This window comes from Pteropus vampyrus, unplaced genomic scaffold (genome assembly GCF_000151845.1).
Source record: "Pteropus vampyrus isolate Shadow unplaced genomic scaffold, Pvam_2.0 Scaffold100, whole genome shotgun sequence".
Taxonomy (NCBI): domain Eukaryota; kingdom Metazoa; phylum Chordata; class Mammalia; order Chiroptera; family Pteropodidae; genus Pteropus; species Pteropus vampyrus.
In genome coordinates, this window is record NW_011888881.1 from 3447565 (window position 1) to 3474355 (window position 26791).

The following is a 26791-nucleotide window of genomic DNA, read 5'->3' on the forward strand; positions in this document are numbered from 1 at the left end:
GCAGGGTCCTTCCTTCAGCTCAGCTGTGTGTGTGGCGGGGGAGCAGCAGGAGGAGCTACTGTCCGCACACACGTCTCCTCCGAGGGGCCCGAAGCCAGGCCTGGGGTCTTAAGGGACTCCGGACAGTCCTGCTGCTGCTCTGACCTGCAGCCTTCTTTGGATGCAGGGTCTGTTTGCAGGATGGACTTTGACCTGCATTGCCTCCCATCCCTCAGCAGCCCCGGGTCCCAGGAAGGGCAATAGCCCCATCTGATGAGGAAGAAGCCGGAGACCCCCAGAGGGCAGCCCTTCACCCCAGGGCACTGTGGGCTGCAGCCACCTCTAGGCCAGAGTCCAACTCTTTTCCGGGGCCATGGGGCTCCCGGGTGAGTCCCCAGGCTAGAGTCAGGCGCCTGGGGCTGATGGGAACCACACTCAGGAAGCCCCCCTCTGACCAGCTGGCACTTCTGTAGGCCTAGCAGCCACCAGCTTGAGGAAAGTTCTTTCTTCAGGGGTTTCCCATGCTGGCAGCCTCCTTGCCAGTTCAAACTGGATTTGGACTTTGCCTGCCGCCCTTTCCTCAGAGGCCTAGCCGGGCGCAGGGTCTCTTCTAATGAGGATTTGGTGCCAAGGTCCGGGCAGCTCCATCCCTCCGGGTCCCAGCTGGTTCTGGCCTGCCCCGGGCAGTGGGCAGCTTCCAAGCGCTACCCGGGCCAGGGCACCTGGGGCTGCCCTGCGTCCTTGCAGCCCCTGCCCCGCTTTGGACACCCCCACTCAAAACTCAGGCCCCCCCATACAGGGACTCGCTAACCCACCTTTAGTCACGGTTATTCAGGGTTTTGCTGTGAACACAACGTTCAGCCTGACAGGGTACAGGGTCCCTGGACTTTTGTTTCTAGACTCGTGGCATTGACAGAGGGTTGACATGGCAGCCAGGGGAGGGCAGGGGGCCTTCCGCAGGGCTTCTGCAGCTGCCCCCAGCTCAGACCCTCCGTGAAGCTGCTGGGGATGCACCTCACGTTGCCTCCTTCCGGAGGCCTCTCTCTGTCCCATTTCCTGGGGCCTCATTAATTCCTCCCCACCTCACCCCGTGAGAAAGCAGGTCTGTGCTGAGCCTGGCCCAGGCCCAGAGCCGGGTCTGAGCACACCGCTGGTTGGTTTGCGAGGCAGGGGGCGGGGTGGGGTAGGAGACTCACCCTGTCCCCACCCTCATCCCAGGAAAAGAAGCCGGAGTGGCCTCCATCGCCATCCATGTCCCAGCTCCCATTCCACTTTCCAGGAACACGGGGACCATGGAGATCAAGAATATAAAACACAGCTGGTCTCATGTATAATATTTATAAAAGGGGGCTGCCAACCAGCCTCTCCCAGGCTGGCCCCCGGGGTCTTTGTCTCCCAGAGGCAGAGACGCTCTGGGCCTCGGCCTCTCTCTTCCCTCGGCAGTGGAATGTAGGCTGCAGCTCAGGCTTGGGGTGGAGTCCCAGCCTCCCCAGGACTGGGGAAAGGGTAGGGCGGGGGCCCCTTCGGGGTACCCATACCAGCTTCACCCTCAGAAGAAGCTGCTGGCTCCAGGCATTGGGTGGTGGGGTCTGTTCCTGGTGGAGGAGATGAAGGAAGGGGACAAAAGTATCCAAGGAACCGAGCCCAAATGCCTGCAAGGGACCTAGGGGACAAAAGGAGGGACGGCGAGGGGGCTGAGGGAGACGGGCCCCAGGGTGCAGACTGTGGCCCAGCAACAAGGCGGGGGGAAGGGCTGCAGGCCTGGGTTCCAGCTCTACGTGCCCCTGTAGGCTGCGTGAGCTCAGTGTGTGCCTCTGTGTAAGGAGGATAAGCAGCTCGGGTGGGATCCGAGGCAATGGGAGGGGAGCAGGGGCACAGCCCACCCCGCTCCCAGCACAGGAAGACCCTGCCACCTGGGAGCCCAGCAAGGTAGTGGCCCGAGGGCCTTGGTCCTGGCTCTTTAAGAAAAACCTTCCACAGAGAGGGCGTGGGGCAGGGCCAAATGCCATAGCATTAACCACATCTTTCTCCTCCCCCCTGACTGGCCACCGGGTGAAAGAGTGTGGGCAGGGTTCCTAGGACAAGAAGACAGAACAGGATGGGGGTGTCCTAGTGGCTTCCTTCATGCTGGCTGGTCCCTGAGACCCAGTCAATGATGATGAAGCTCAAGCTCATGGTCATCAGCAAGAAGCCAAGCACAGCAAAACAAAGGGCCTGTGGGGTCAGAAGTCAGGATGAGGTCTGGGGTCAGGACAACCTCCTCAGCCCACACAAGCCTACCAACCTCCAGGCCCCTCGCACCAGGATTTTAGGGGTGGACCTTGCAGGTTCCTTCTCAGTGGGCATGATCCGGAAGTAGAAGATGGCAGGGAAGATGAAAATGAGGCATGGGGCGGATGTGGCTCCTGCAAAGAAAAAGACATGGCTACTGCAGGCTCATAGCCACCTATGGACTAAGATTCAAGGGTGCGCCCTTCAATGAGATCAGACACTCCTGGTTGGGGGTGGGGTCTCAGCTTGAGACTCTCTCTACTTGAAAGATCCGTGGGATTCTGGAGAGCCCACCAGCCCCTCCCTTTGCTCTCTGCCCACCAGGGTGGAAGGCTAAGGCTGTTGGAGTCAGGAGAATCTGTCAGTAAATGAAGCTAGCAAAGAGGAGAGGCAAGCCACAAGATCGAGATGGAGCCTTAAGGATCTTGGGCGCCTGGATCTAGCTATTCCTGAAGGCTTTTCCATGATTTGAGCCAATGTATTCTTTTCTGCTTAATTCATTTTGAGTAAGATTTTGGACATACACAAGTGAGAGTCCTGTTTACGATATCCATAATACTCAACCCCCAGTCTCTGTGTTGGTCCCTGCAGAGTTGGGTTAGGGGGTCAGTCTCTTGAGTTGGGTCATCCCAAATATGTCTCAGAATTGTTGGCCTTCCAGCTCAGAGCCCCAACTGGTTTGAGACGGTAAACAGAGCACTAAACCTGTATTCCCATGATCCTGGGGCTGAATCGAGGCGTCCCATTTATCAGCTATATGGATTTGCTACTCCCTTAATCGCTCTGAACTTCAATTTCCTCATGCGTGAAATGGGGATAAGACCTAATGATGAGACCCTCCTTCATGGAGGCCTCTGAACTCTGGGCTCCACCCCGTGCCCCAGCAAGGGGAACTGACTCAGTGGTTCTGAGCCCTCAGCGGGGATCGGAATAGCCTTCCCAACAAAATCCCAGACAGGAGGGTAAGTCGTGCCCCTGGCCAGCGGCCATTGCTCAACTGTAGGGTACGAGCTCAGGAGTCTGCCAGGATTTGCAGAAGGTAAGTTCTCTGGGGCAACACCCAGCAGGGCTGGGCCCTCACCGATGATCCCGAAGATGCCCAGGATGTTGGGGGCGAAGATGACCAGTAGGTTGATACAAGTGAGCAGGATAATGGCAATGAGCGTGTGCCGCGGCCAGCTGAACTCCTGGCTCTGAAACATCATCTGCTGGATGGCACGGCGCACCTGGGGGAGGGCCATCAGTCCGTCAGCGCCATCGGTCCCACCCCGCATTGGTCTGGCCGCCCGGCCACCTGCCCACTGGCTCACCGGAAACAGAACAATTGGAACTGTGAGTGTGACTGCCGTCAGCACAGCCACGCGCACACACAGGATCAGCACATCAAATGGGTCCACCTTGCTGTAGGTGTGCAGCAGCTCCGACTCCACCCCGTCTGTGGTGGGCAGGGAGGGTGGTCAGCAGGCAGCCCAGGCAGGGAGTGGGGCTCCGAACCGAGTTGACCCTGACACTGTGGGGTGTGGCAACAGACTCACCTCCACAGCGGCAGGACACAGTTAGGCGTCACTCACCTAATGAGCACCTATAGCATGCAGGGTGCCATGGCAACTGGCCAGCCCCCTGCCCCCCAGCCTGGCCTCTGTCTCTGCCTAGCCATACCGTAGAAGGTGAGGTAGCCGAAGAGGGCGGCCAGGAAGTACATGACATACATGACGGCGATGGACAGATTGGAGATGCGCTGCATCTTCCTCCTGGAGGGGCTGTGGGAGACAGAGGAGGAGATTGGTGCTGGGCTGGACCGCACTGGGAGATTCTCACGTGCCCTGGGTCTCTGGCACCACACCCTCACCATCTGTCCGCAAGGAAGCTTCCTTCTTGTCCCCAGTGCCACCCACAGCAGCTTGGGAGATCTTTGATTAAATGACTTGGCTCCTGTCACTCCCGTGCCCCTCTCAGGACCATGTCCATTCCCCACAAACCAGCTCAAGGCAGCCCCGCCCCCTCTCCCAGCCATGGAACCTACTCCTTGAGCTCTGTATAGATGGGCAGCACCTCGGGGTGGCAGACGAAGGCGAAAGCCATGATGGGGATGGTGTATGCTGTCTGGGGGAACATGGGGACTGTGTCAGGGCAGCCCCAAAACTCTCAGTGGGCCGCTGCCCCGACCCCGGCCGGTCAGAACCTGTATATTGAGTGTGAAGTATCTTGGGGTGCAGAAAGCTACAGCGTCAGTCTCCCTCTGCAGCTGCATCTCCTCCCTGACGAACTCCACTAGGCTGATGTTGCCTGTGATGTTGACAAAGTTGGGGGGCAGCGGGCAGGGCACATGGAACTTTTTGTAGATGACCTGGGGGTGGGGGTGAGGAGGAGGTATCAGGGCCAGGCTATGCTGTCTGGTAAGTCACTCTGCAGCCACATAGATCAGGATGGGAGCAGCTGCCTTCTGACACAGGTTTACCAGAGGGACCTGCCCCCTCCCTCCACTAGCAGAGGGTGACTCACTGCAATTAGGAAGAACACCATGCAGCTGAGAGAGAAGCCGCTGGAGTAACCCAGGTAGCCTGCAAAGTGTGTGGGGGGGGCTGTGAGACTGGGGGGTCCCCTCCAGTACATCCTTCCAACATCTCCCTCCGAGGCCCTGGCCCTGTCACACTCACCAAGCTGCCGCATCAGTGCCAGGGGCAGAATGATGGTGACAGAGACCAGAATCACCAGGTAGTTCCCGTTTACGTACCAGTCCCTGCAGGATGGGAGTGGGGAGCCAAGATCAGAGCCCCGCAGCCTTGGCCGGGGCCGCCTGCCTCCACCCCAGGTTGGCGTCACCAGCGGTGCCACTGAGTGACCTCCAAAAAATACTGGTTTACAGCTCTGAGCCTCTCTGTCCCCATCTGCAGAATGGGCACACTCTGGGCTCTCTCCTTCTGGGGCGGGGAAGACTAAGGCACCCTGCTCTTGCTTGGTAATCATCAGATCAGAGTCGCTGCTCTTGTTATTCTCAGGACACACAGGTCTGGGTCCAGCCTGCCCAGGGAGTGGTCCCAAGGGGCCCAGGGAGGTGGGGCGTTTTCCATGGGCGTCTCAGGGACTTGCCAACAACCCGTGCCCCTGTGGTCTCTCCTGGCATCTGCATCCTGCACCATCCTGCCCCACCCACCCCAAGGGACAGGGGGTGCAAGGAACTAAAGGGATGACAAATGGGACCATCCTTCGAGGGCAAGTCCAAAGGCCAACTCCTTGGGAAAGGCGCACAAAGAGGGGGGCTTCTGGCTGTTTCCTGCCTCCCAGACTCACAGCCGCTCTGCTTGCCTGGGCTATGTTGCCAAGGCCAGGGCCTGCTGTCTCCTCTGCCCTCACTCACAAAACATGGTTGATGCCATCAGTGCTGGCAAAGCTAACGATGAGCAACTGGGACACTGTGGGCTTAATTTCCTAGTGGGGAGAGGTGGCTAACGCCCAAGCCAGGTCAAGAATAGCAGGTGCTTAGAGCTAAGCCTGAGGCTCTCAGGTCCTCCTGTGCTCCCAGGCTGGGCCCTGGGCCAGGCGGGGCCCAGCTTCCTCAGCCTCACCCCGGCCCCACATGGCTCTCTTGGGGGTTCCCCTAGGTGCCTCGTAAATGTGGGCGGACTCAATGTTCGCTCCGCTGGCAGCTCTCTGCCCCTCCGCCAGCCATTTATAGGCTCTGTCATCTCTCCCACCAGCCCAGACTGGGCTTCTGGGGCCGGAGCAGGACATAGAGTGTAGACTAGGGCCTCCTACCCTCGCCCAGCCCCGCCCCACCCTGGAGCTCACGAAGTTTCCTTCTCCAGGTTCAGGAAGCTCTGTATGACAAGGGGTAACTCGGATTTGATGATGTACAGGTAGCTGGACATGGCTGGAGGGAGAGGGGTAGGCAGGGGCTGGGGTCAGTCAAACCGGCCAGACTGCAGACTGTCCACCCACCCACAGTCTGTCTGCACCTGCCCACCAGCCGCACCTCCAATGTTCTGCAGCGTGATGGCCAGAGCCGCCGCCAGCTTGCCCGGAGTCCCGAAGGCACGGTAGCCCAGCTGCTCATAGGCGCGGATGCCTGTGGGCACAGGGAGTCAGGACATTAGCAGTGCTCCTCCCAGCGGCCCCTCCCTTGCTACAGGCTGGCTTGAGGCTCACCGACGACCCCTGAGGACTTGAGTAGCAGGTGGATGGAGTAGCTGGATAGCAGGGCAACAGCCGTCAGCAGGAACCTGGGAAGATGGGTGAAGAAAGGCTGCTGGGCTCCTCTGGCTGGCAGCGGGCAAAGGGCTCTGTGCGTGTGGGGTCTGTGACCCAGGTGTCTGGACCCCCAGCAGATGTGGATGTAGGAAGGGCGGACCCCAGGGGTGGTGAACGCCACCCAGTTTGACCCAGGGGGGACCCTGACCCAGAAGAGGCCCTCCAGGCATCACCTCCCCTTGAGTTCTTGGAACAAACGTGTTTTCCATTTGGCTGCAGAAAAGAGCTCCCAGGTGAGAACACGTGTGCCCACACGGGCCTGGCCGTGGGAGTTCGTCCGTCACGTGTAAATGTGGTAGACGGGCAGACTCAGGCCGGCGAGGCTGGCCTCGTGTTGTCATCTCAGTGGGTTTACTGGGAAATGACGTGTATTTGTTCGACTGTGGCTGTTTTCTCAGCCGTGATTTGGGTTGAGAGTTAAGTGCCCACCCACTGCAACCTGGGTCTTGAGAAGAAAAACCAGGGGGTCCTAGAAGTTCACGGTTGGTGGCCCGTTTAGGGCTCCTGTCTTTAGAAGGTTTGCTGACGGCACTCACAGGAAAAGGATGATGCCCGTGTTGGCCATGGCGAAGGCGAGGCCCAGGATGCCGCTGCCCATGATGGCGTTGCTGAGGTTGAACACCGACACCCCAAACGATGTCTTCCCCTCAAACTGCGGGCACCGGCGTGAGATGGGGGGGGAGTCGGCAGGTCGGGAGGGCATCTCAGCGCGTCCCCCTCACTGCCCCTCAGCCACCCATCGCTGCCCCGGAGCACCTCATTGCCGCACCCAAGCTCCCCACGGTGCCCCGAGCCCGCTCCGCTGCCCTGGCTCACATCAGTGAAGTGTGGCTCCTTGCTGGGGCTTTTCTGTAGGAAGCCCTCGCCCTCCACACTGCTCCGTCGGGTGCCCTCGACCCTGCAGGCACAGGCCAGGGCAGGCGGCTCAGCTCCCGCCCCTTGCTCTGCACCCCGCCCTCACCCACGACTGGGTCCCTCCTCTGCTCACCTCTGGTTGCCTGCTGCGGGAGTGGTGACCGGGTGTAGCCCCTCCGAGTGTTTGCCGTTGGGCACCAGCTCCACCATCTCCGTCTGCAGAGGTGCCTCCATGGTTCAGGGACCGCCACCAGGAGTGCTAGCTCGCACACCGACACACTCAGGGGTCTGCAGAGCAAATGGTCCCTCTGATTATTCCTGCTCTTGGGCCCACGGCAGCCTCCCACAGGGTCTCAGCCACAGCACACCTTCCAGAGGGTCGCTCAGGACATTCATGCACATGGTGCTCTGCCTGCTGCCACCCAGAGACCTTTGGGGGAGTAGGGCTCAGACACCTGAGCTCTCCAGGACACCCTGAGGGGACACCTCAGCCAGTACCTAGCGCTCCCCCCAACACACACACACATGCCAGCCTAGGCAAGTCTTTAAGGCCTCAGTTTCCCCATCTGTAAGGAAGGTCAGCCAGATGACCTGAGGCCAGAGCCCATGGTGCCAGGACCCTGCTATGCTGAGTCCCAGGCCTCTGGGCCCCTCTCCGGGGGTGGACCCTGGACTGACTCCCCTTCCCTGACGTTGATACCAGGAGACAGTTTCCTGTGCCGGCCCTGTGTGCCAGGGGCCTCCTAGCCAACCTAGAATGGCACGGCCCGACGGCTGGAGGCCTCGGGAGCGGGTGAGGGCTGCGGGCTCTGTTCCCAGCTGCCCGGCGGGCACTGCTGGCAGCCAGAACAAAGGGCCCTCTGTGGGCTGAGAGCTGGCGCTGGGAACGGCAGGCGCAGAGGCTACCCCCCCCCCCGAGAGCCAGGAGGCCTGAGGCAGTGCTGGGTGGCTGGACACCTGGGCCCTGCCCGCCTGGCTGCAAAGGGCCCTCAGGGGGCCTTCCAGGAAATGGGTGCCCCAGGGCCCAGTCTCTGGGCCACACAGGCCTCACCCTCCACGCAGCCCTGGCCTGAGGGCCGTGTTTTCCTTCAAGCCTCTCCTCCCCTGCTAGGGACCCCCCCACTCTTAGGTGCCCATCCTCCAGGAGTCTTTGAGCTCCGCCCCATTTCCTGGAGCCCCAGGCCGGGACCTGAAGGCCTTGGCCAGCTGTAGAGAGGCCTTGACCACTGGATCTGTCCCCTTTCTCGTGCTTAGGGCATGGCTCTGCTGGGTCTCAAAGGAGCCAACTGCCTTTCTCTCCACCCCCCAACCCTACCCACTTCCCAGACGGCCCACTGGCCCCTCTCCCATCAGTGTGGGGGCTGAGAGCCACCCATACTATGCCCAGAAGCTACTTGGTATAGTGCCCCCAGGATCTATCAGGATATTGTGAAGGCCAGACAAACCAGCAGGAGAGCTGAGGCCAGAGTGGTGACAATGGATGCGGCAACACTGCCAGGTAGGCCAGCCAGAACCTAGTCATGATGCCATGGCACCGTCTGCTCGGGACCCCGGAATCCGCTCCGAATCCCCTATCCCCACTCCAGAGCCCGATGGCCTCAGGTCCGCTCTTGAACCTGGATCACCAGGGGTCTCGAACTTAGCACTTGGGACTGTGGGTGGGTAGGGGTGGCTAGGCTCAGGCCTCAGGCCCGAGTGTCCCAGAGGCCACACAGAACTGACCAGATCACCCTGCTGTGCCTCGGGTAGCCCCTGACCAGAGTTCAGATCCCAGGCATGTCAGTCCTGGGGACCCTGCCCCTGGTCCCGCTGTACACCTCAGTTTGCCTCTCCTTGCTCCGATGCTGGCATCTGAACCCTCTTCTCCTCCAGCCCTGCCCGCTCAGGACCGTGACATGCGAACATCTCTTCTCACGCCCTCTTCGCCTGGACCAGAGTCCTGGACCAGCCTGTCTTCACGCCCCAGCCCAGAGGCTCATCATCAGCACATGCCTCCAAGGATCCCAGCTGGGTGTAGAGGTGCCAGCACCTGGTCTCCAGAGTCACTCGGGAGTGCCCCCTGGCTCTCAGCTGGGGTGGCCCTTGCCAGACCTCCTGGCCTGGGCAGGCTGGGACAGGCCCTCAGAGTGTGCTGAGTCGGCAGTCTAGACAAAGCACCCTTCTCTGCCTTAAAATCCTTCCCTCGCAGTCAAGCACTGCTTCCAGGGAGACCACAGCCCATGGCATGGTCATGGGCCAAGGTGCCTGAGGTCCTGGCTCCGGGTTCCCCGACCCTCCAGCATGACTTGGGCCTAGACCTTCGGGGCCTGTCTATTGCTGCTGGGTCTTGAGCTGGCCTGAGATCCCAGAGAGGACATGGAATACCCTTACTCAAGTGGCTTTCAGTCTGGAAGGGACAAAACTCCCAATCATATCCCTCACCCTATGGCTCCTGATGCAGCTGAGTGTGAGCCACATAGTGCTGGGACTTAAAAAGGGGGAGAGTGAGGCATCAAGGAAGGCTTCCTGGAGGAGGAGGTGAGAGAGCCAGTTCCAAAATTCCAGTGGGAGTCCCCCAGATGTGGAAATGAGAAAGAGCGACTCAAGCAGAGGGCACAGCATGGGCAAAGGCCCTGAGGTATGGCATAAGACAGGCACTGAGGGTAAAATGAGGGTTCCAGGGCCACAGACAAGCCTGACAAAGCCTCGAAGGCCAGGTCAAGGAGTCTGTACTTCAGTCTAGTGCAGGGCTAAGGGCCGGGGGCCCAGGGTAGCGATTAGCACCAGCCTGGCATGTGGACCCCCAGCCATTCCTTGAAGCTGGCACTCATTATTGACAGTTCCCACCCCTCAGGACTGTCACCTCTCAGGCCTCTTTCTCTCAGGGAGTCAGGAGGACCCAGGGGATCACCACTGTCTAAGGAAAGCTTCACTCTGGGGGGATCCCCGAGTGGACACTCCGAGTCTGAAGCTGGCCCAGTCCTGCTTCACTGTGTGATGATAGGCAGAGCGTTGCCCACTCAGGACTTCAGTGTCCTCCTGTCCCTCCAGGGATCCCTAGAAGTCTGACCAAAGCTGGGGACAGAGTGAGGAGCCTCCCCGAGGCCTTTGCCCCCAGAGCAGCTCATGAGGCCTCAGTCAGGCTCTGGGGTGGGGAGATCGCTGTAACCTTTGGTGGGTCATCAGAAGGGCATCTGTCAAGGGTGCACCATGGGCCTGGGCAGTAAATCGATGGCCCAGCCCACTGCCCCGGGGCCTGTTTGCTCTCCTGGGAGATAAGGGACAAGAGAGAACAGGAGCCACAGGGTTAGTGCAGCAGGTAACGCCCGCCCGCCCACGTGGGCATCACAGGGTGAGAATTCGTCAGGCACACCTAGGAGGGTGTTGAGGTTGGCTAATTAAAGATTTCAAGGCCCAGGAATCCAGGCCACCACGGGGCCACCGCTTGCATCAGCTTCTGTGGGAAGCACATCTCTCTGTCTTCTTCCCCGGTAATCAGGGACGGAAGCAGGTCTGTAGTAGCAGGCTGGCTACAGGGAGGCGACCACACTGTCCTTCCCTCAGTCCTGTGGCCGCTGCCCCACAGAGCTTGCTGCCACGGCCGCCAGGCTTCTTGTGCCTGGGCAGCCCTAACCTCAAGGTAGATCTCAGAGGAGAGGCAGCTGGCCTGGCTCGAGGGTCCACTATTGTTATCCCTGGGGGCTGAGGGATGAGGCCGCCCTCGGTTCCAGCTCACCCATCTTTACCACGCCCCTTCTCGGCTGAGACAAGGTGCCCCTTCCAGACTGGCACCCTTCCGCCTACCTGCTTCTCCAGGCTTCAGGAGAAGTCTCCTTGGACAAGCTCTCAGTCAGTAGGGAAACTGGATTCGGGGATACATCTCTGAATTGTGTGTTTTCAAGGCACAGCCGCAGGGGTACGTAGGGGGCTGACTGCCAAGGTCAGGGGTCTAGTAACAGGTGTGTGGGAGGGGAAGGTACTAAAACACACCTCTTGCCCCTCCTCCAGACCTACAACTCCAGATTCTGACCCAGGTAGATCCAGTATTTGCATCTACTACTTCCTCACGGTCAACGACACTAGGTAAGTGGCTAGTGTGTGGCCAATGCCTGGCTGGTACTGAGGGGGTAGCAGGCAGGAAGGGCACATCCAGGGACAGGCGGATGACCCAGAACATTGCCATGTTGGCCGCACCAATCCCTCATCCTCCGGCCCCCTGGCCCTTATGTCTGGGGTCTGTGCTTCTGTGTTCTGGGTATCCGGAAGTGTCTAGAAAGATCTGAGGAGCCCAGCTGGGGCCAGAAGGTGGACTTTCCCGTGACAGGGTACATTTTCTACACACCTACCAGATGCTCAGAGTTGGGCTAAGCCTCAGACACCTAGGCCTCTCCTCCCGCCCAGACCCGGACCCGCCTTGCTCAGGCTGCCCCCAGAGGAGGCTGCAGCTGGAATCTCTTGGCTCAAGACTGGACCAGAGCCAGCAGCAGCCCCCTCCCCCCAATTGCCAGCCCGCTGAGAGGGACGTGCAGCCTGAGGTCCAGCTGAGGCAAAGGACAGGACATCACGTGTCTGTGGCTCCCCAGGAGCAGGGGAGACCCTGAGCCAGCCAGTCCATCCTCCTCCCTGCTGACCCGGAATCCCCTGGAGGCGGCCAAATATTTAGACAGCCGGACTTCTGGCCCCAAAGAAAGCTGGAGCAGGGGCCCGGGGCAGCTCAGGACTCATTGAAGACCCCGATGGGGGGGCTAAAGGCAAGGTCAGCCTGAAGGAGAGGCTCCATCCAGTGTCAGGAAGAAGCAGAGAGGGGCAGAGGGAAGGAAGAGAAAGACGGGGAGAGAAAACACACACACGATACATGCCTCCATGCATACGATTCAGACAGAGGCACAGGGAGACAGAGAAATGCAGATGGATACAGAGCGACACAAACAGAAGAAACTACAGAGAGACATAGATGGATAGACATTCAGACAGGGAACGAGAGAGATGGATAACCAGAGATGGCCAAACAGCCAGAGATGGCAGATGGAGAAAGAGACAGAGGAGACAGCAGGAGATGGCAAGGGACAGTCAGTGAAAGACAGAGAGAGCCCGGGAAGGAGCAGGAAGGGAAGAAGGAGCAGGCGAGGCCGCAGCACCCCGTGAGCACCGTCGGGATGACCAGGCAGAACCACAAGAAGGCTGCCACAGCATTTCCATGTTCCCGCAAGGGCAAGATATGTCCCCAGGTGCAGGGACATCCAGAGGGTGAACTGAGTCCACTAGGGCCACAAGGCCAGGCCCAGCTGGAAAGAGCCCCCTAGTCCAGCACCCAGGTCTGTTCTACCCACACAGCAGGAAAGATATACAGAGACAACGATCAGCTGAAGCGACCCCATCCTCAATAGGCATGCACGTGTGCAGACGTGCCAACTGAGAAGCTGTGTACAGGACGTGGCCCGCAGAGCGGAAATTCAACACCAAGCTACTCCGGTCTGCTAGCCGGAAAGCCCCCACTGCCCCAGCAGCTGGTCCTTCCCTTTGGTCCCCAGAAGCCCTGCCTGATCCTCTAGAATGCCCCACCCACCCCTACGTTTGTTTTCTTATCCAGAGTCCAAGGCCAGCCCTCTACCTTCCAGACCGAAGGTGCACAGGGCACATAGTAGGTACTCAGTAAAGGTTAAATGAATGAAATGGGCTCAAGGTCCTTACCAAGCCCCCAAGCCATCTCGCCTGCTCCAAGCGGCACCTGGATCCTGTCATGTCGGCACTAGGACATTCTCTTTCAGGGCTCCTATCCTGCTACAGTATAAGCCGCACACACCCCCCAACCTCCCCAAAATAGGTTTTTCCCTCAAACCAAGGTATACTCAGTTCAGCTCAAAAACCTTCCCTGACCTTATCCAGAGACCATGAACTACCCAGTCTGTCCATTTGTCTGGGACTCCAAGGCTGCTAGCTAGGGCAGCAGACACTGGGACGAGAGCAACAATTTCTCTTGGTCTGGCCACCCGGAGCCCTGGACTGGGGGCGGTTTTGTGACATGGGCCAGGAGAACCAGGACTGAATAAAGGGGTGACTTGAGAAGCCAGTGAGATATGGGCTCTATTGGCCCAAGCAGAATAAAGTTCTGAGACACATACCCTCAACCTCTCTCAGAAGCCACCCGACGCCAAGGAGTCAGAGACTCATTTCTGCTTTCTAGTCATTCCAGCCCTCCTGGAGACGTGCCAGGCCTGGCCTCGTCTATCCCTGACTCCTCCCACCTTTGGTGCTTCCTGCAGGAAGCCTTCCGTGGTTGTGCAGGATCTCCCCCTCGCAAAATTGAACTGTCCCCAGATCGCTCCGGCTTTCTATGATCCAGACTGAGAACCTCTGAGGGATCTGCTTTCTTTCCAGAAGGAACTGAGCCCCCATGCTAGACAGAGAACTGAAGAGGAAGGAGTGGAAGGTCCAAGAGCCTCTCCCAGGGACAGCACAGTGGCCCAAGGAAGTCATGGAAGGGACAGGACTGGCAGGCTGACGGAAGAATGGGCCGGGGTCAAGATGTGCCTCACAGTGCAAGGATCTTTGACTTAGACCCCCTCAGACTCGTCCTAGAGCCTACACCTGGGCTCAGGGCTCAGGTCTCTGGGGGGGAGAGGGTGGATCCCCCTGGGCCCCGCCCCCGGCCTCCCCCTCCCGGGGTGTAAACAAACGCACGCATTCGCTGTGGCCAATCCAAGGGGCCAATGGGGCGGGGCGGGCTCTTGCAAACCGAGTCCAGGTCCTTAACCTCCGCGGATGCGCGGGGCCATCTCGCACCACCCGCCCGCGCCCGCGGAGCGGAGCGCACGTATAGCCTCGGCCTCAGACCAGGGAGCTACAAGCACCCTGTGCCCGCCGTGCTCGCCGGCCCGGCTGCAAATGGCACGGGCTGTGGGACCAACATGTGCCCCGCGGCCCCTCAGGAGGCCCGGCCGGATCTGCCCTCCAGCCCCTGCCCAACGCAGCCGGGATAAATATACCCGGAGTCCTCGCGTGTCAGCCGGGCCGATCTGCCTGTCAGGCGCCCGTCGGGGCAACACTCCAGGGCCTGCTCTCAGTCCCTCTTAGGCTCCCCTCCGGGGCCCTCTCCAGCCGGTCCCTGCGGGCCGTGCCTCGGAAAGCTCATCGGGTGCCTCGGACCTCCTGCCGCCCCCGCCGGCCCTACCGAGACGCCCCGAGGCGACCTAGCTAAGCTCAGAGCTGAGTCCTGACTGGCGGATCACTAGACCCGAGTCCCGAGCGCACCCGAGGCTGGGGCGCCTGCCTGAGGCAGGGCGGGCGACCAGAGCTGCCCAGAGCCCGGCTATGGACTGGAGGGTGGACATTAGGACTCGGCCCGCCCGGTGCCCGTGGGCTGGGGATCGGCGCCCCCAGCGGTACCTGGCCTCGCAGGTGGGGACGCGCGGTGCTCCGCTCCCGCCGGCGCTGTCCTCTCTGCTCCCGGCGGAGCGCAGCGGCGGGGGATGAAGGGCGCCCGGCCCCGCCCCCGGCCCGCCCCCGGCCCGCCAATCCCGGTCGGCCCGCGGGAGGAGGGGCTGGTCTGGGGAGAGGCTGGGGCCCGGCCAGCCCAGCAAACCGGCCGCGGGAGCGCTCAAGAGCCCCTCGGTAGGCGAACAGCTGCCCCGGGAGGGCTCAGCGGAGTCTCGTGGGGGGAACGCTTCAGTCCAAAGCACATTCCCTTTGAGTTTTCCCCCTTAACCCCTGAAAGGCTCTGCCTTCACTTCCCCGAACCAGAAGGGGCTCCTCAGCCAAGGGAAGCGGTACCAAGTCAGCCTCAGTGAAAGGTGCTTCAATGGGGGACTTTCAGACATTGCTCAGGCGGCCAGGCGTGTTTGTGCCTGCCTCGCCCTCCGCGAGCAGCGGCGGGGTAGGGGCAGTGAGGACCGGAGGGTAACCAAGTTTGGCTCACAGCCTTGCCTGGCATCTCCCTGGCCATGTCCATTTTCTTATTTCAAAGGAGTAGGAGACAGCTGTCAGTCTGCCCATGAGAAATGGAGCCTGGGACTTGGTGCCCTAGTACGGGGGGTTTTAGGGTGACCCCGTTCTCAGCGGGGACTCTTATCCCACCCCTACCTGCTTTTCACCCAAGGCCTGGGTGCTCCGAGGTGGTTGGTGGGTGTTAAGGCCTCCAGGTTCAGCTAGCAGGGAGTTGGGGGGAGGCCTAAACCTTGGGGAGAGCTGGAGAGGGGGTGTCCCAGAACAGCTGTGTCTCTTGCTTCTCAGCCGCAGGCTCTGATCCGATTAACCCCACGGCCTCTGCTGTTTCTAGTCAAGCTGGATGTCTCTGTGTCATGTCTGCCCCCGTCCCTGGTGCTAGGGAGAATGGCCCCAGAGGAGAGGCCTAACCCCTTCCCTGCCCTGGGCTGAGAGTCAGGACTCCTGGACTCTCTTCCTACTGACTCTCGACACCACCACAACCAAGCCTTAGTGTACCTCAGTTTCCCTCTGCGTCACAAGGAAATGGCTCTGTCTTTCTCCCTGGCCTGAGGAGAGTGGGTGAAGAGGAAGCTGTGAGCCAAGGGCAGGGGACTCACCTTTGGCTGCGATTTCCAGAGGCCTGGGAAGACTAGGATGGTGGCAATCCTCGAAAACCTCAAACCACCCAAGCTCCCGTGCTGCCGATGGCTGAAAAATGAAAGGGACCGGTTTTCTCTTCTGATCTGGAGCTGGTGTCATCCCTAGATCAGAGCTTACCTTGGTCATGAAGGACCCTAAGACTCTCACCCTCCAAAGGGGCTTGAGGGCTGCCTGTGGGACAAAGTCAAATAGGAGAGGTGCTGACCAGGGTCTCAGGTCTGCCCTCAGTTCCCACCTACAGACATCCCGAATGCTCACAGAAGCCGTTTGCAAAGGGCTGTGTGCTCCCATTGGCAGTTCCCGAGGGCCCAGGCCTGGATTTAAGGTCACCCAGTGTGTGAGTGTTGAGGTCTTCCATCCAAATTGGAGGGAGCAGGAGCTGGCTGGGCTGGGCTGCTGGGAGAGGCCCAGAAGTGGCATGATGTGGGGGGTCCCTGCACCAGGTCAGTTGTGACCAGGCTGGGGGAAGGGCCGCCTGTTTGTTGATGCTAGGCCTGGGCCCTGGCCAGCGCAAACACAGCCCAAGGCCTTTCCTGCCACCTGCCGAATCTCCCAGCCCAGCCCGTGGCGGCCGGACAGCTGGCAGCCAGGATGGGGCTCTGAGAGCTGCCGGATACCTTCTCCCACAGACCAGAGAGAATGTCCATCCACGTGGCCCCAGCGTTGAGGGCAGCCGCCTGGAGTGAGGCTGGGGGAAGCATTATCTCAGGCTTCTGCTCAGCCCCACCTCTACTTCCCCATCTCTAGAAACTGAGACACAGGCCCAAGAGACTACCAGACACGTGAGGCAGAACTGAGGGTCCCAGGATGGCTCAGACCCTCATTCCAGGGTCCTGGCGGCCCTTCGCTGTCTTCTTCCTCTTCAGTCATGTCCCTGGCCTCCAGCCAGGCAGCCCCCTCTCACCATGCCACCCCCTCCCTTGGCACACCATTCACACGATGCACCAAGACCCTCTCTACTTGTGAGGCCCCACCTTCACCTCCAACCCCATTCCCCCCAGAGCCCAGCATCCGTATCCACTGACTCCTCGGATGCCCTGCTTTACACCCAGCTGGCCTCCCTGACATCCTGCCAGCCCGCTCCTTCTCCCAGGTGGCCTCGCCACCTCCCCACTGCCCAGCGGGCCACACACGTTTCTGCTTTCACTTTCCTATGCCTCTGTCCCTCTGGTTCCCCAACCTGTCCCACCCGCTTAGCAAACTCTTACTTGTCCTTCAGCACCCAAGTGGAAGATCACCTCTGAGAATCTTGCCCGAGCCACTGGGAAGAGCCAGCTCTTCCTATGCTGCCTGCGGCTGCTGGTGCCATCCACCCACATAGCCCCAGCCTCAGCATCTCGAAGCGCTCTCTAAGGGCCATGCAGCTAGGGAAGCTCTGGCCAGGTTGGAGGAAAAGCCTGGTGAAGAAGCAGCCCGTGGGCTTGGCTCTGCCAGGGGAAGAGAGGCACATGCCAGGGCGGGGAAGAGAAGGGCACTCTGCATGGGAGAAACAGCTTGGCCACGGGGAAACTTGAAGTGAGTGTGAGATTAGCACCGAAAGGCGCAGGGCTGCATGCGGAGGCAGGACACTTGGCCTGGAGTCGTGTTGGGGGGTTGCTCCGCAGTGGGGAGGACCCATGCCTACAGCTCCTGGCTATACTCTGCCCAGTTAGGTGTCCGGGACTTCTTCTTGAGCGCGAGCGAGGGTTTAGTTGGCACAATACAATGAGTAGAGGGGGCTTTCTTCTCCGGCCCTTCCCTAGCCTGGATCCCCAGAGCTAGTGACCTCGTGGCTGAGCCTGCCCCCCACAGTCCTGGCATGCCCTCCCTCTCTCCCCTGAGATCTGGCCCCCAGCTTCTCTGGCCACTGAAGCGGCTTAATGAACCCAGGTCACGTGGGTAGAGCTACTGCCTGTGGGGAGGGGTCAAGCCTCCAGTGGCCACCCAACCAGGCCCTGACGTCAGTGGCATTAACCGTCTGCCAGGCTTGTCTAATCTCTGGTCAGTGGCCGGGCCAGGTTAGTCCCGCCAGAGCCAGAGCCGAAGGCCAGGACGGCCCTCAGGGGCACCTTGAGGTTGCAGGTCAGGCAGAGATGGTGGTGGCTGTAGGTGCCCACAGTCAGTGACCCCTACCTACAAGATTAGGGTGTGGCCACAGTCTGACTCTGGACCAGCTCTCTCTCCTCTTCCGCCCTGGACCGTGAATCAGGCATTGAGCACCCACTGATCCTGCTCCTTAGGGTGTAATTACACAGTGTGGTGAGTGGGGCCGTGGAGGCCTGCAGCCATGGACAGAGTAGCTTGAGGCCAGGTAGTGTCCCCAGCCCCTGGGACCAAGGTATATGGGTCCCAAATCCCAGACTCTGTGGTCAGAACCGTGTATGGGAGGGGACTTCATGGAGGGTGGAGTCCAGCCCCTACATGGTGTTGGGCTTCTCTCTGCCCCTCATCCAGGAAGGCTGGGAAGCTCATTACCTTCCTTTCAAGACGAGGCAGCCACGCGGCAGACGCCATTAACCCACCTCGCCTGACAGCATCTTCTCTCTCTAGCCAACCACCTCCAACTCCTCCAAGTCTCCTGTCTTCTGCCTTGACTCTCTCCATTAAATCCCTGTCACTCTCCCCCGCTCCACCCTAGTCCAGTAAACTGCTCAGACAGAGGGTCTTTAGTTGAGATGAGCAGCCCCAGATCGGCAGGGTCCAAGACCACCCAGTGGGGTCCTAAACCACTGGCTCGTGCCCTAACTTCCCCTCAGGCCTGGGCTCCCTAACCTAGCAGTGCCCACTCCCCACGCTGGGCTCAGGTCTGGGCACCCTCACTCTCCCCTTTCTAGCCACGCCCCCCCAGGGCCACAGCTCCCCTCTCCACCTGGACATTGAAGATACTGTCCACACGCTGCCTTCTGCCCAGCCTCAGCTATCTATCTACCTCCTAGACATTTCCCCCGAGTGGCCGCAGGTCTGAAAAACTCAGTGCCTTCGATATTCTTCTGTAGTCCCAGCTTGGTGAGGGCATCGTGGGCACTAGGTCAACTGCACGGATTCAGACCCTCGTCGCTGAGCCTCACCTCTTGCAGATCCTGGCCCCGCTGGGTAATGAGGACACACATCTTCCTCCTGGATCCACCAGCCACACTTCTCACCTTCCTCACCCCCGCTCACACCGGCCCCCAGGAAAAATGTGTGCCCCCATATACATGTTTTATGAAATTTTTTAACGATTATTTTTCCCCGAAGCAAATTGAAAAATATCATTGATGATTTTATTTCCATTAAAGCCAGAGAAATAAAATTATAAATTCTGTTTTAGGTATAAGTAAAATATTGAAGGTTAAAATAATGCTTTCAGTTTTAATATACCTACTGTCAATTATTTCAATGGTTTTTTTTCAACTACTTTAAAGCTCTGTAAAAATATTAACCCTTAAAAATACATAAGACCATATATAGGAGTGGACATTTTTGCTTTTGCTTTAGAATCCAAAATGGCACCAACGTGGCTTGGCAGGGCTCTCTTGGATCTTGTCTATATTTAGAGTTTTTTTATTTTGTGCCCCGTGGACTTTTGGGGGACAGTCATTCTGATTTTTTAAATTCTGGCATTGATGTATTATTTATCTTGATTCCTGAAATTTTGGGTACCACCTTAAATTTTGCACCGGGAGTGATGCGTCATTTGCCTCACCCTTATCCCAGGCCGGCAATTATGTCCTAACTTCAAAGGTTTCCAAGACCCTTGTGGAGGAAGCCCCGTTCTCAGGCATATGTCCCCCTTCCCTGCTCCTGCTCCACTGAACTCCTGTGGCCCCCAAGCCCGTGTTCCTGTGTCTTATACACCCTACTGTTCTTGCCAGAATGACCTTCCATTTCGAAACTCCCTCTTGATCCAAGACTATCCTCGCAAACATTTTCCATGGCTCCTCTCACCCTCACCCCCTCCCCAAGGGGCACAAGTTGGTCCCATGCTCCCCAGAGTGTCATGTCAGGCCAGGCGCTTCAGCCTGGAAAGAACTGTCTTCCCATACCTGTCCAGCCCTCCACTGGGCACTTCATAAGTGCTCATGACTCGTTATAATTACCAATCTCTCCCTTCCCCCAAGAAAGGACAGCCGGGGCCTGATGCAAAGGTTTATTGCTGAGTCGGTGCATCTAGCTGAGGGAAGTGCAAATCGTGCCCTGGCCTTGCTAGACGAAAGCTCCTGTCCTCGCCCTGGCCTAGGCCCCGGCCCAGGCCCCGGCCCATGGGCATCAGCAAGGACCTGGTGATTGATGAGAAGTAGGGAGCGGGGATGTGGGGACATGGGCCTTTGTCCCTGATGGTTCACGCATGGCCCTCAGTTTTTCCTGCCAGGGAATGGGCTCTGAATAGAAAGGGTGAGAGAAACTGCTGACAGAGACGAGGGTCACCTGGGTTCGCTTGTGACCCCACCTGAGGTAGACCCCTCTGGGCACAGCCTAGGCCTCTGTCCTGTCCCACATTCTCTGCCTGGGGCTGATCGATGGGAGCCGGACTCTGCCCCAGCCACCCCTCAGGACAGTTTGACCATTGGCCACAGTTGGTGTCAACAGTACCCTCCCTCAACAGACCATCCCCTTGGCAGGCTGGCCTGGAGTACTGTGGGTGGGTGGCTGAGAGAGGACGTGGATCTGGTGTCCAAGGACAGAGGGCAGAGACTGTGGGGGAAGGGGCTACGGAGTTACTCTGAGCCTGGTATGTGGGGAAGAGTCCAGCTTGAGTCTCTCCTTAGCACCCAGGGGCTCCCAGGCCTGCCCCTACTCACTAACTAATCTACGTAGGAGCTACTCAGGCCAGAGCTGGCTTAGACTTTGGACCCCTGAAGCTGCTGGGAGGGATAGTCACTGGCCACTGGGTAGACAGGTGTCAGACTTGTCACATGGAGGCAGTAAGGCTGGATCGAGCTGATGGTAAGCAGCAGGCCTGCTTGGAGGAGGGATCCTCACCTGCCCCACTGCCCTTCATGAAACTCTGGGTGGAGGGCTATTTGCTGACCCCAGACCCACCTCATGAGTCATAGGCCCCCTGGGGCAGGAGAGCTGCAGGAAATTGGTCAGCCGGGCACTGCTGAGTCACCGTGTGCTCTCGCTGCCCCAAGTCCTGCCTGTTCCTAGCTGGGGCTGGCTGTGGTGGGTCCTGGAGGCCAGTGCAGTCCAGCCGTGAAGGGCAGCGCTGGGGTTGGGGGCATGGACTCTGGGAGGCCTGGGAGTCACGGGGAAGGGGCAGGGCCTCAAGGCTAATGGGGCTCAGGGTTTTGGGTCTGTGGCTGGTGGGACCACAGACTGGGGCCCAGGAGTCCTGGGGGGTTTGATAGGGTCCTTTAGGCTGGGGCTACAAGGCAGCTAGGGCTACAGGGTCTCAGGACGCGCATGAGTTCAGTAACCTGGGAAAAGAAGAAAGAACCTTGTAAATATCCCCAGCCCCCAAATAATTGAGCTTAGGCTGGGAGACATTGTGGAGGTGGATTTGGAAGCAGTGACACCTGGGGAGGGGTTGGGGCCCAGTCAAAGAAATTAAGTGGGTGGGACTTGCGAGCCAGGGGAGGGGCCTGTGGCAGTGGGGTGGAGCCTGAGGAGCCGGGTTGGGATCTGGGAGTTAGGGGCCAGACAGTGGAGTGGGTCTGGAGAGCTGCGGCGGGTCTACTGTAGTGAGGTGGGATCCGGGGAGCTGGGGCTAGGGCTGAGGCACTGTGACCAAGGGGCAGCACAGGGGAGCATCAGCTGAGAGGAGCCCACCTCAGAAGAGGCCACAGTCTTTGAGGTTCTCCTTGATGATGATATCGGTGACAGCATCGAATACAAACTTGACGTTCTGAGTATCGGTAGCGCACGTCATGTGGGAATAGATCTCCTTCACGTCGCGTCGCATGTTGAGCTCGAGGAACTGCACCTTGATGTAGTTGCCCGCGTCCTCGTACGTGTTGGGCCCTGGCGGGGAAAGGTGCTCTCACTCCCTGTCCCAAATCCTTGCGGACGGGAGGAGCGCAGACCGAGATCGTGGGCGTGGGGCGCCCCCTGGCGGCCGGTCCGGGAGTCTCACCGTCGTAGTCGGGGAAGCAGATGCTAAGATGCGCCTTTTTAATCTTCTCGGAGAAAACGTCCTTCTTGTTGAGGAAGAGTACGATGGACGTGGTGGCGAAGTAGCGGTGGTTACAGATGCTGTTGAACAGGTGCAGGCTCTCGTGCATGCGGTTCTAAGGAGGGCAGAAACCGTCCGGCACTAGGGGACACGGGCAGCGACCCCTCCCCTCTGGGCTCCGGTGCACCGGTGCCTCCCCGCTGCCAGCTTCGGGTCAGTGTCCCCCGGAACACCCCTTAGCGAGACTGCTGGCTGCCTCCTCTCCTCCTTCAGATGGCTCTGGAACGAATGTCCCCTCCCAGACGCTCCCCGCACCCGCAGCAGTGTCTCCCGCTTTCCACGGACCTCAAACACAGGTCCTGCTTGGCACTCACCACTTCGTCGTCCTCCACCAGCACCATGTCGTAGGCGCTCAGTGCTGCGATGAAGATGATGCAGGTCACACCCTCGAAGCAATGGATCCACTTCTTGCGCTCCGAGCGCTGCCCGCCCACGTCGAACATCCTGTGGGGCGGATGGGGCCTGAACCTGCGCGTCGTGCCTCCTGGACGCGCCCGCAGGCACCCCCTCGCCTCCCAATGCTGGCTGGCGCGCATCAGACGCGACTGGCGTCTGGAGGGGCCGGGCCTTTCTGAGGTTCCAGTATCCGAGAAGGCGGCGGTGGCTCTCTAGGGATGGGGCCACCGTGATGGGAAAGGCCTCCGAGTGGTGAACTCGTCCTCAGGGCCCCAAAGCGAGGATCAGGGCTTGGGGTCGTACCGGAAGTTAAGGTCCTTGAAGGAGAACTGTGTCTCAATGATGCCGGTTGTCTTGACTCGCGAGCGCAGCACGTCCTGCTCAGTGGGCACGTAGCCCGGGGTTACCAGGCGCTCCAGGTCCGAGAGGTAGCTGCGGGAAACAAGAGGGTGTGGATGGGAGGGGTGCATGGGCGTGGCAAGGCTCCGCCCGCGCCCCCGCGCCCCGCCTGCGCGCTCACTAGCCGGCGGAGTCGTTGAGCTGGTACTCCGAGGCGCGATCGAAACAGGCCTGGATACCCGAGTCCTTCCACAGCCGCTGGATGATGTCCGACATCTCTTTGGGCATCGTGCCCTCCTCGATGGTGTCCGCCATGTGCATCAGCTTCCGGGCGTCGTCCTGGGGACAGGGTAGGAGTGGTTGGTGGTGACCGGGGACTTGGTCCCGCGCCTCGAGTCCCCAGAGACCGCGCTCGGCCCGCCTCCTGGCCCACCTGGCGCGCAGAGTCTCCGTACTGAATGTTGAGCGTGGTCATAGCGCGCACGATGGCCAGGATGGACTGCAGCGTGTTGCCGTAGATGATGGCAATGAACTCGAGGCACTCTTCCAGCGAGTACCCATCCTGGTGGATAATTCTGCGGCCAGGGCAAGCCGGAGTCAGTGCCTCATGCTCAGGTGGGGAAGGATAGGCCCTGTGTGTACGTCCCCTCCACCCCCCACCTTAGGGTCCTCCGAACTGGCCGGGGGGCACTCACTTCATCTGCTTGACAATGGTGCTCTTCCCGGACTCACCGGCACCTGGAAGGGAAGCCTCGGCTCAGAGCTGCCCTGACCGCACCTCTTCCCTACACCTTTGCCGCCCCCACCCCCCACTTCCCCCCACTCCCCGCAATGCGGCCGGACAGACTCAGAGCACCAGCTCAGCCTCCATTCCCACCTGTTTTCCCCTCGTCCCCCAAAGTAAGGTCCTGCCACTCTAGCAGAAGAACGTTTATAAATGTCAAAAAAAAGGCTGATGAAGGGGCTCAAAGACCTCAATTGTGCTGGGGAACCTCCAAGACGCTGGTATACGCAGTCTTTATTATTCTGAGACCAAAATTAAAAAGCCTGGAGCGCCACCTTGTGAAAATAACTGGTACTGTACACAGAGGATTATTTGAGCCGGGTCAACCCAGCTTTTCACCTGGGGTGGGAGGGGAGTGTCTCCAAGAGGCTCTGAGGGAATTAGCGCCTTTGGATGGGAGAGAGACAGAGCTGACAGCCCCTCTAAGCCTGCTCTCGCGAGGGCGTTGGGCACAGTTAATGGGATTGTCAGCTTAGCTTTTCTGTCTTCCCTGGGCACCACGGCTTGGTCTCTCTGCCTACATCCAGCTGCCTGACTGGACTCTGGAGAGCCTGGATGGAGTCTGCACTGCCCTCTCAGAGCAGCTCCTTCTTCCCCTCGAGGGAGGCAGTGGCCTAGAGGCACTGGGTCAGCCCCATGTCCCCTCACCACCATGGGGCCATGGGCGTGGCCTATCTATTCCCCACTGGGCCTTAGTATCCCTCTGCCCCCTTTAGCTGCTTTGCAGATCTGCCAACAGTAAAGCTCTGGAAACCGAGGGCCATTGTGTGTGGCTCTGGGCGGTCCTAGAGGCTTCCCACTCTCAGGACAACTGTGACCTTCTCCTTCCCAAGGGAGCCGCCCTATAGTGCGGATCCCAAGGAGACCCCTGGTTTCTGAGCCCTGCCCAGCAGGCCTATCAAGCCAAAGGCTCTAGCTCCAGGGAGCCCAGCCAAGGCAAAAGTGGCTGTACCCACATCTCTACAAGAGTAGCGGGCACACACTTCTCTGGGGCAGAGGCTGCCTGAGGCAGGCCCTCTGGAGAGGGGTGCCATGGCATAGCAAGTCTTGGGGAGCCAGGACATCGCCTGTCAGGCCCTGTCCGATTGCAGGCTCATTCTGCTTCCCAAGTCACCCCCCTGCTTCGCAGAAGGGCCACCTGCCTGACCCCGGGCCTCTGACCTGGTGGCAGTGGCCCCATCTGCGCCCACATCCCTACCCAGAAGCAGCAGTTTCACGGTGCGAGCATCCTTCTCAGCATCTTCTTTCAGCTTCTTTTCTAGCTCCCTTGAGTGCTTCTCCTCTGCGCTGGCCCCAGCCCCCATGGCCCCGGCAGCAGGTGAAGGAATGCGGTGGTCAGTTGGCTCTGCTGGATGGAGGGATGCCCAGAGCCAGGCTCAGGCCAGCCTCTGGCCTCCCTGGACACCCTTCTGGCCCCAGGACTGGCAATCGACTGGCTCTCCACAGACCTGTGCAGGCCCTGGTGGGGCTGCTTAGTGGGATTTGGGTGCTGGGGGTACCCAAGAGCCAATCAGAGACAAGGACAGGTGAATCCAGCTCAGCCCCCAGTTCTTCTAATCAGGCTGGCGTGGCCCCAATCCCTCAACTGCTGACTCTGCACCCCCTCTATCCGCCCCGCACCAACCCTCCAGGAGAGACCCTGAAGGCAGAGAGACATGTTTGATGGAGTCCAGCTCAGAAAAGGGAGAAAAGAACCTCAAGTCCCAGGGGTGCAACAAAGTCTCTGACCTGCAGAAGTGGCCAGGCTTTTCCAGGGCATGTTTTGCTGGCCTGTTGTCAGTTTGGGAAACTGAGTCCCAGAGCAGGTCTAGGACTCCCAGGGGCATGGAGGGGTGGGGGCTCATCTGCTTTGCTCCTGTTCTGTCCCCTGTGGGTGCTCTGGGACCTGCCTAGGGGTATCTCTGGGGCATGCCTGCCTCAGCTTAGGGGACTGAGGTCTGTGTGCAGGTTCAGGTTGGACGGGGTATACCGCTGGGCGGAAGCAGTTCAGCTGAGCCTGTAGTGCTGAGTTCCCAGGCTCTGGAGATTTGCCAGCTCCCACCACAGGGCCCAGACCTTGGGACCCTCCAGGGTCCCTGAGCCTCTTGGTTGGACTCCCTCCTGGAAACCTGGCTGCCTTTTAATACTCAACTGTTTGCAACCCAAGAGACCACAAGGGGGTGCCAGGACCCCAGACACCAAGGATTGAAGATTGTCTCTAACTCAGTGGGCATGGATACTGGCTCCTACCATGGACTTCAACATCTACCCCGTTCGGGGAAGGAGAATCTGTCCCGGAGCAACAGATCACTTGTGCCATTGTCAGCCTTTGGGCTCCATTCATCCTCCACCTCTCACATTATAAGTGAGCCCTGCAGCCCCTTACACACTTCCTAGGGGTTTGGAGTGGTGCAAGAGCCCAGGTTTGTTAAATCAATAAAAACCTGGCTTCTGCATGTTAGGTATTTAAATGGGTCAATCCCCTGCCTCCCAGCACCTGCGAGATTCCCATTGCCATCAAGTATGGCCCTAAGCCCTGCTGGACCCACAGGCCTCACCAGCTTTTAGCTCCTCCTGCCAGGGTCCGACTCGCTGCATTTGGAGGTTGCCCAACCCCGCTTTCTCCTCTCCAGCAGCTCCTCACCTACCCTGGTCTCCCCAACTCTGCTCATTGGCTCATGCCGGGCCCTCGGCTGGGAGCCGGCTGGAAAGAGGCAGGAAGGATGGGCATTTTGTTGTTTCTCAGGGCGGGGGGCGGTGGTAGCTGGATTGTGAGGGCTGTGGCTTTGTCCAGCCGATTCTGAGTCCTTAGTGCCTGGCACAAGGCTGGACTCAAAACCAGGTGAGGAAAGAGGATGAACAAATGATCAAACAATTGAATGAGCAAATGGAAGCTGGACATGCGAAAGAGAACGTGTGGGAACTGGCAGCCGTGGCAAATGGGGGGGGGGCAGGAAGGACAGGATCTGGAGTGCACTGAACCCCCCCCCCCAAACATTCCTCCCCTGCCCAGGAGAGAAGCCAAAGCCCAGTCCCAGAGCCAGTGTTTATTAACAAGATGGAACCCAAGAGCGGCTGTGGTCTGGGCGGCAGAGGGCCACCGGGAGCCCCCGTCCATCTACCCAACTGCCCCCCGGAGCTATTTACACCCATCATCTGAAGTGGTGGGCAGAAGGGAGCTGTGGGGAGCCCCTGCAGGCCCTGGGCCTCCACCATGGCCCTCTCGCCCCTCAGCCCTGGTTCTG

The 26791-nt window shown here is 59.5% G+C and overlaps 3 protein-coding genes across 4 annotated transcripts in view; all 3 read right to left on the bottom strand.

Moving 5' to 3' along the window:
• Positions 1 to 1553: 1553 nt before the first annotated feature.
• Positions 1554 to 14793, bottom strand: SLC38A3 (solute carrier family 38 member 3). Of its 2 annotated transcripts, XM_011364718.2 has the most exons (16): positions 14719 to 14793; positions 7487 to 7641; positions 7315 to 7396; positions 7035 to 7150; positions 6397 to 6470; positions 6224 to 6316; positions 6040 to 6121; positions 4908 to 4990; positions 4753 to 4811; positions 4433 to 4597; positions 4274 to 4353; positions 3910 to 4010; positions 3561 to 3685; positions 3332 to 3476; positions 2281 to 2384; positions 1554 to 2193 (listed from the first exon to the last, which is right to left on the bottom strand). In XM_011364718.2, the coding sequence occupies exons 2-16, from the start codon at positions 7585 to 7587 to the stop codon at positions 2089 to 2091; spliced, it is 1515 nt and encodes a 504-aa protein (XP_011363020.1). In that variant the 5' UTR covers positions 7588 to 7641; positions 14719 to 14793; the 3' UTR covers positions 1554 to 2088. The 2 variants fall into 2 exon arrangements, with proteins under 2 accessions (XP_011363020.1, XP_023389066.1); XM_023533298.1 differs by lacking the exon at positions 14719 to 14793 and having other exon boundaries at positions 7487 to 7674.
• Positions 14794 to 20039: 5246 nt separating this feature from the next.
• On the bottom strand, positions 20040 to 26785 carry GNAT1 (G protein subunit alpha transducin 1). The gene is made up of 9 exons (XM_011364719.2): positions 24766 to 26785; positions 23479 to 23521; positions 23217 to 23358; positions 22965 to 23122; positions 22748 to 22876; positions 22363 to 22492; positions 21950 to 22103; positions 21646 to 21837; positions 20040 to 21293 (listed from the first exon to the last, which is right to left on the bottom strand). The coding sequence occupies exons 1-8, from the start codon at positions 24869 to 24871 to the stop codon at positions 21647 to 21649; spliced, it is 1053 nt and encodes a 350-aa protein (XP_011363021.1). The 5' UTR covers positions 24872 to 26785; the 3' UTR covers positions 20040 to 21293; position 21646.
• The window catches only part of SEMA3F (semaphorin 3F), a 26686-nt gene continuing 25379 nt past the window's right edge, over positions 25485 to 26791 (bottom strand). The window contains exon 20 of the mRNA XM_011364754.2: positions 25485 to 25538. Coding sequence (XP_011363056.1) covers positions 25485 to 25538 — 54 coding nt within the window. The remainder of the gene's footprint in view (positions 25539 to 26791) is intronic.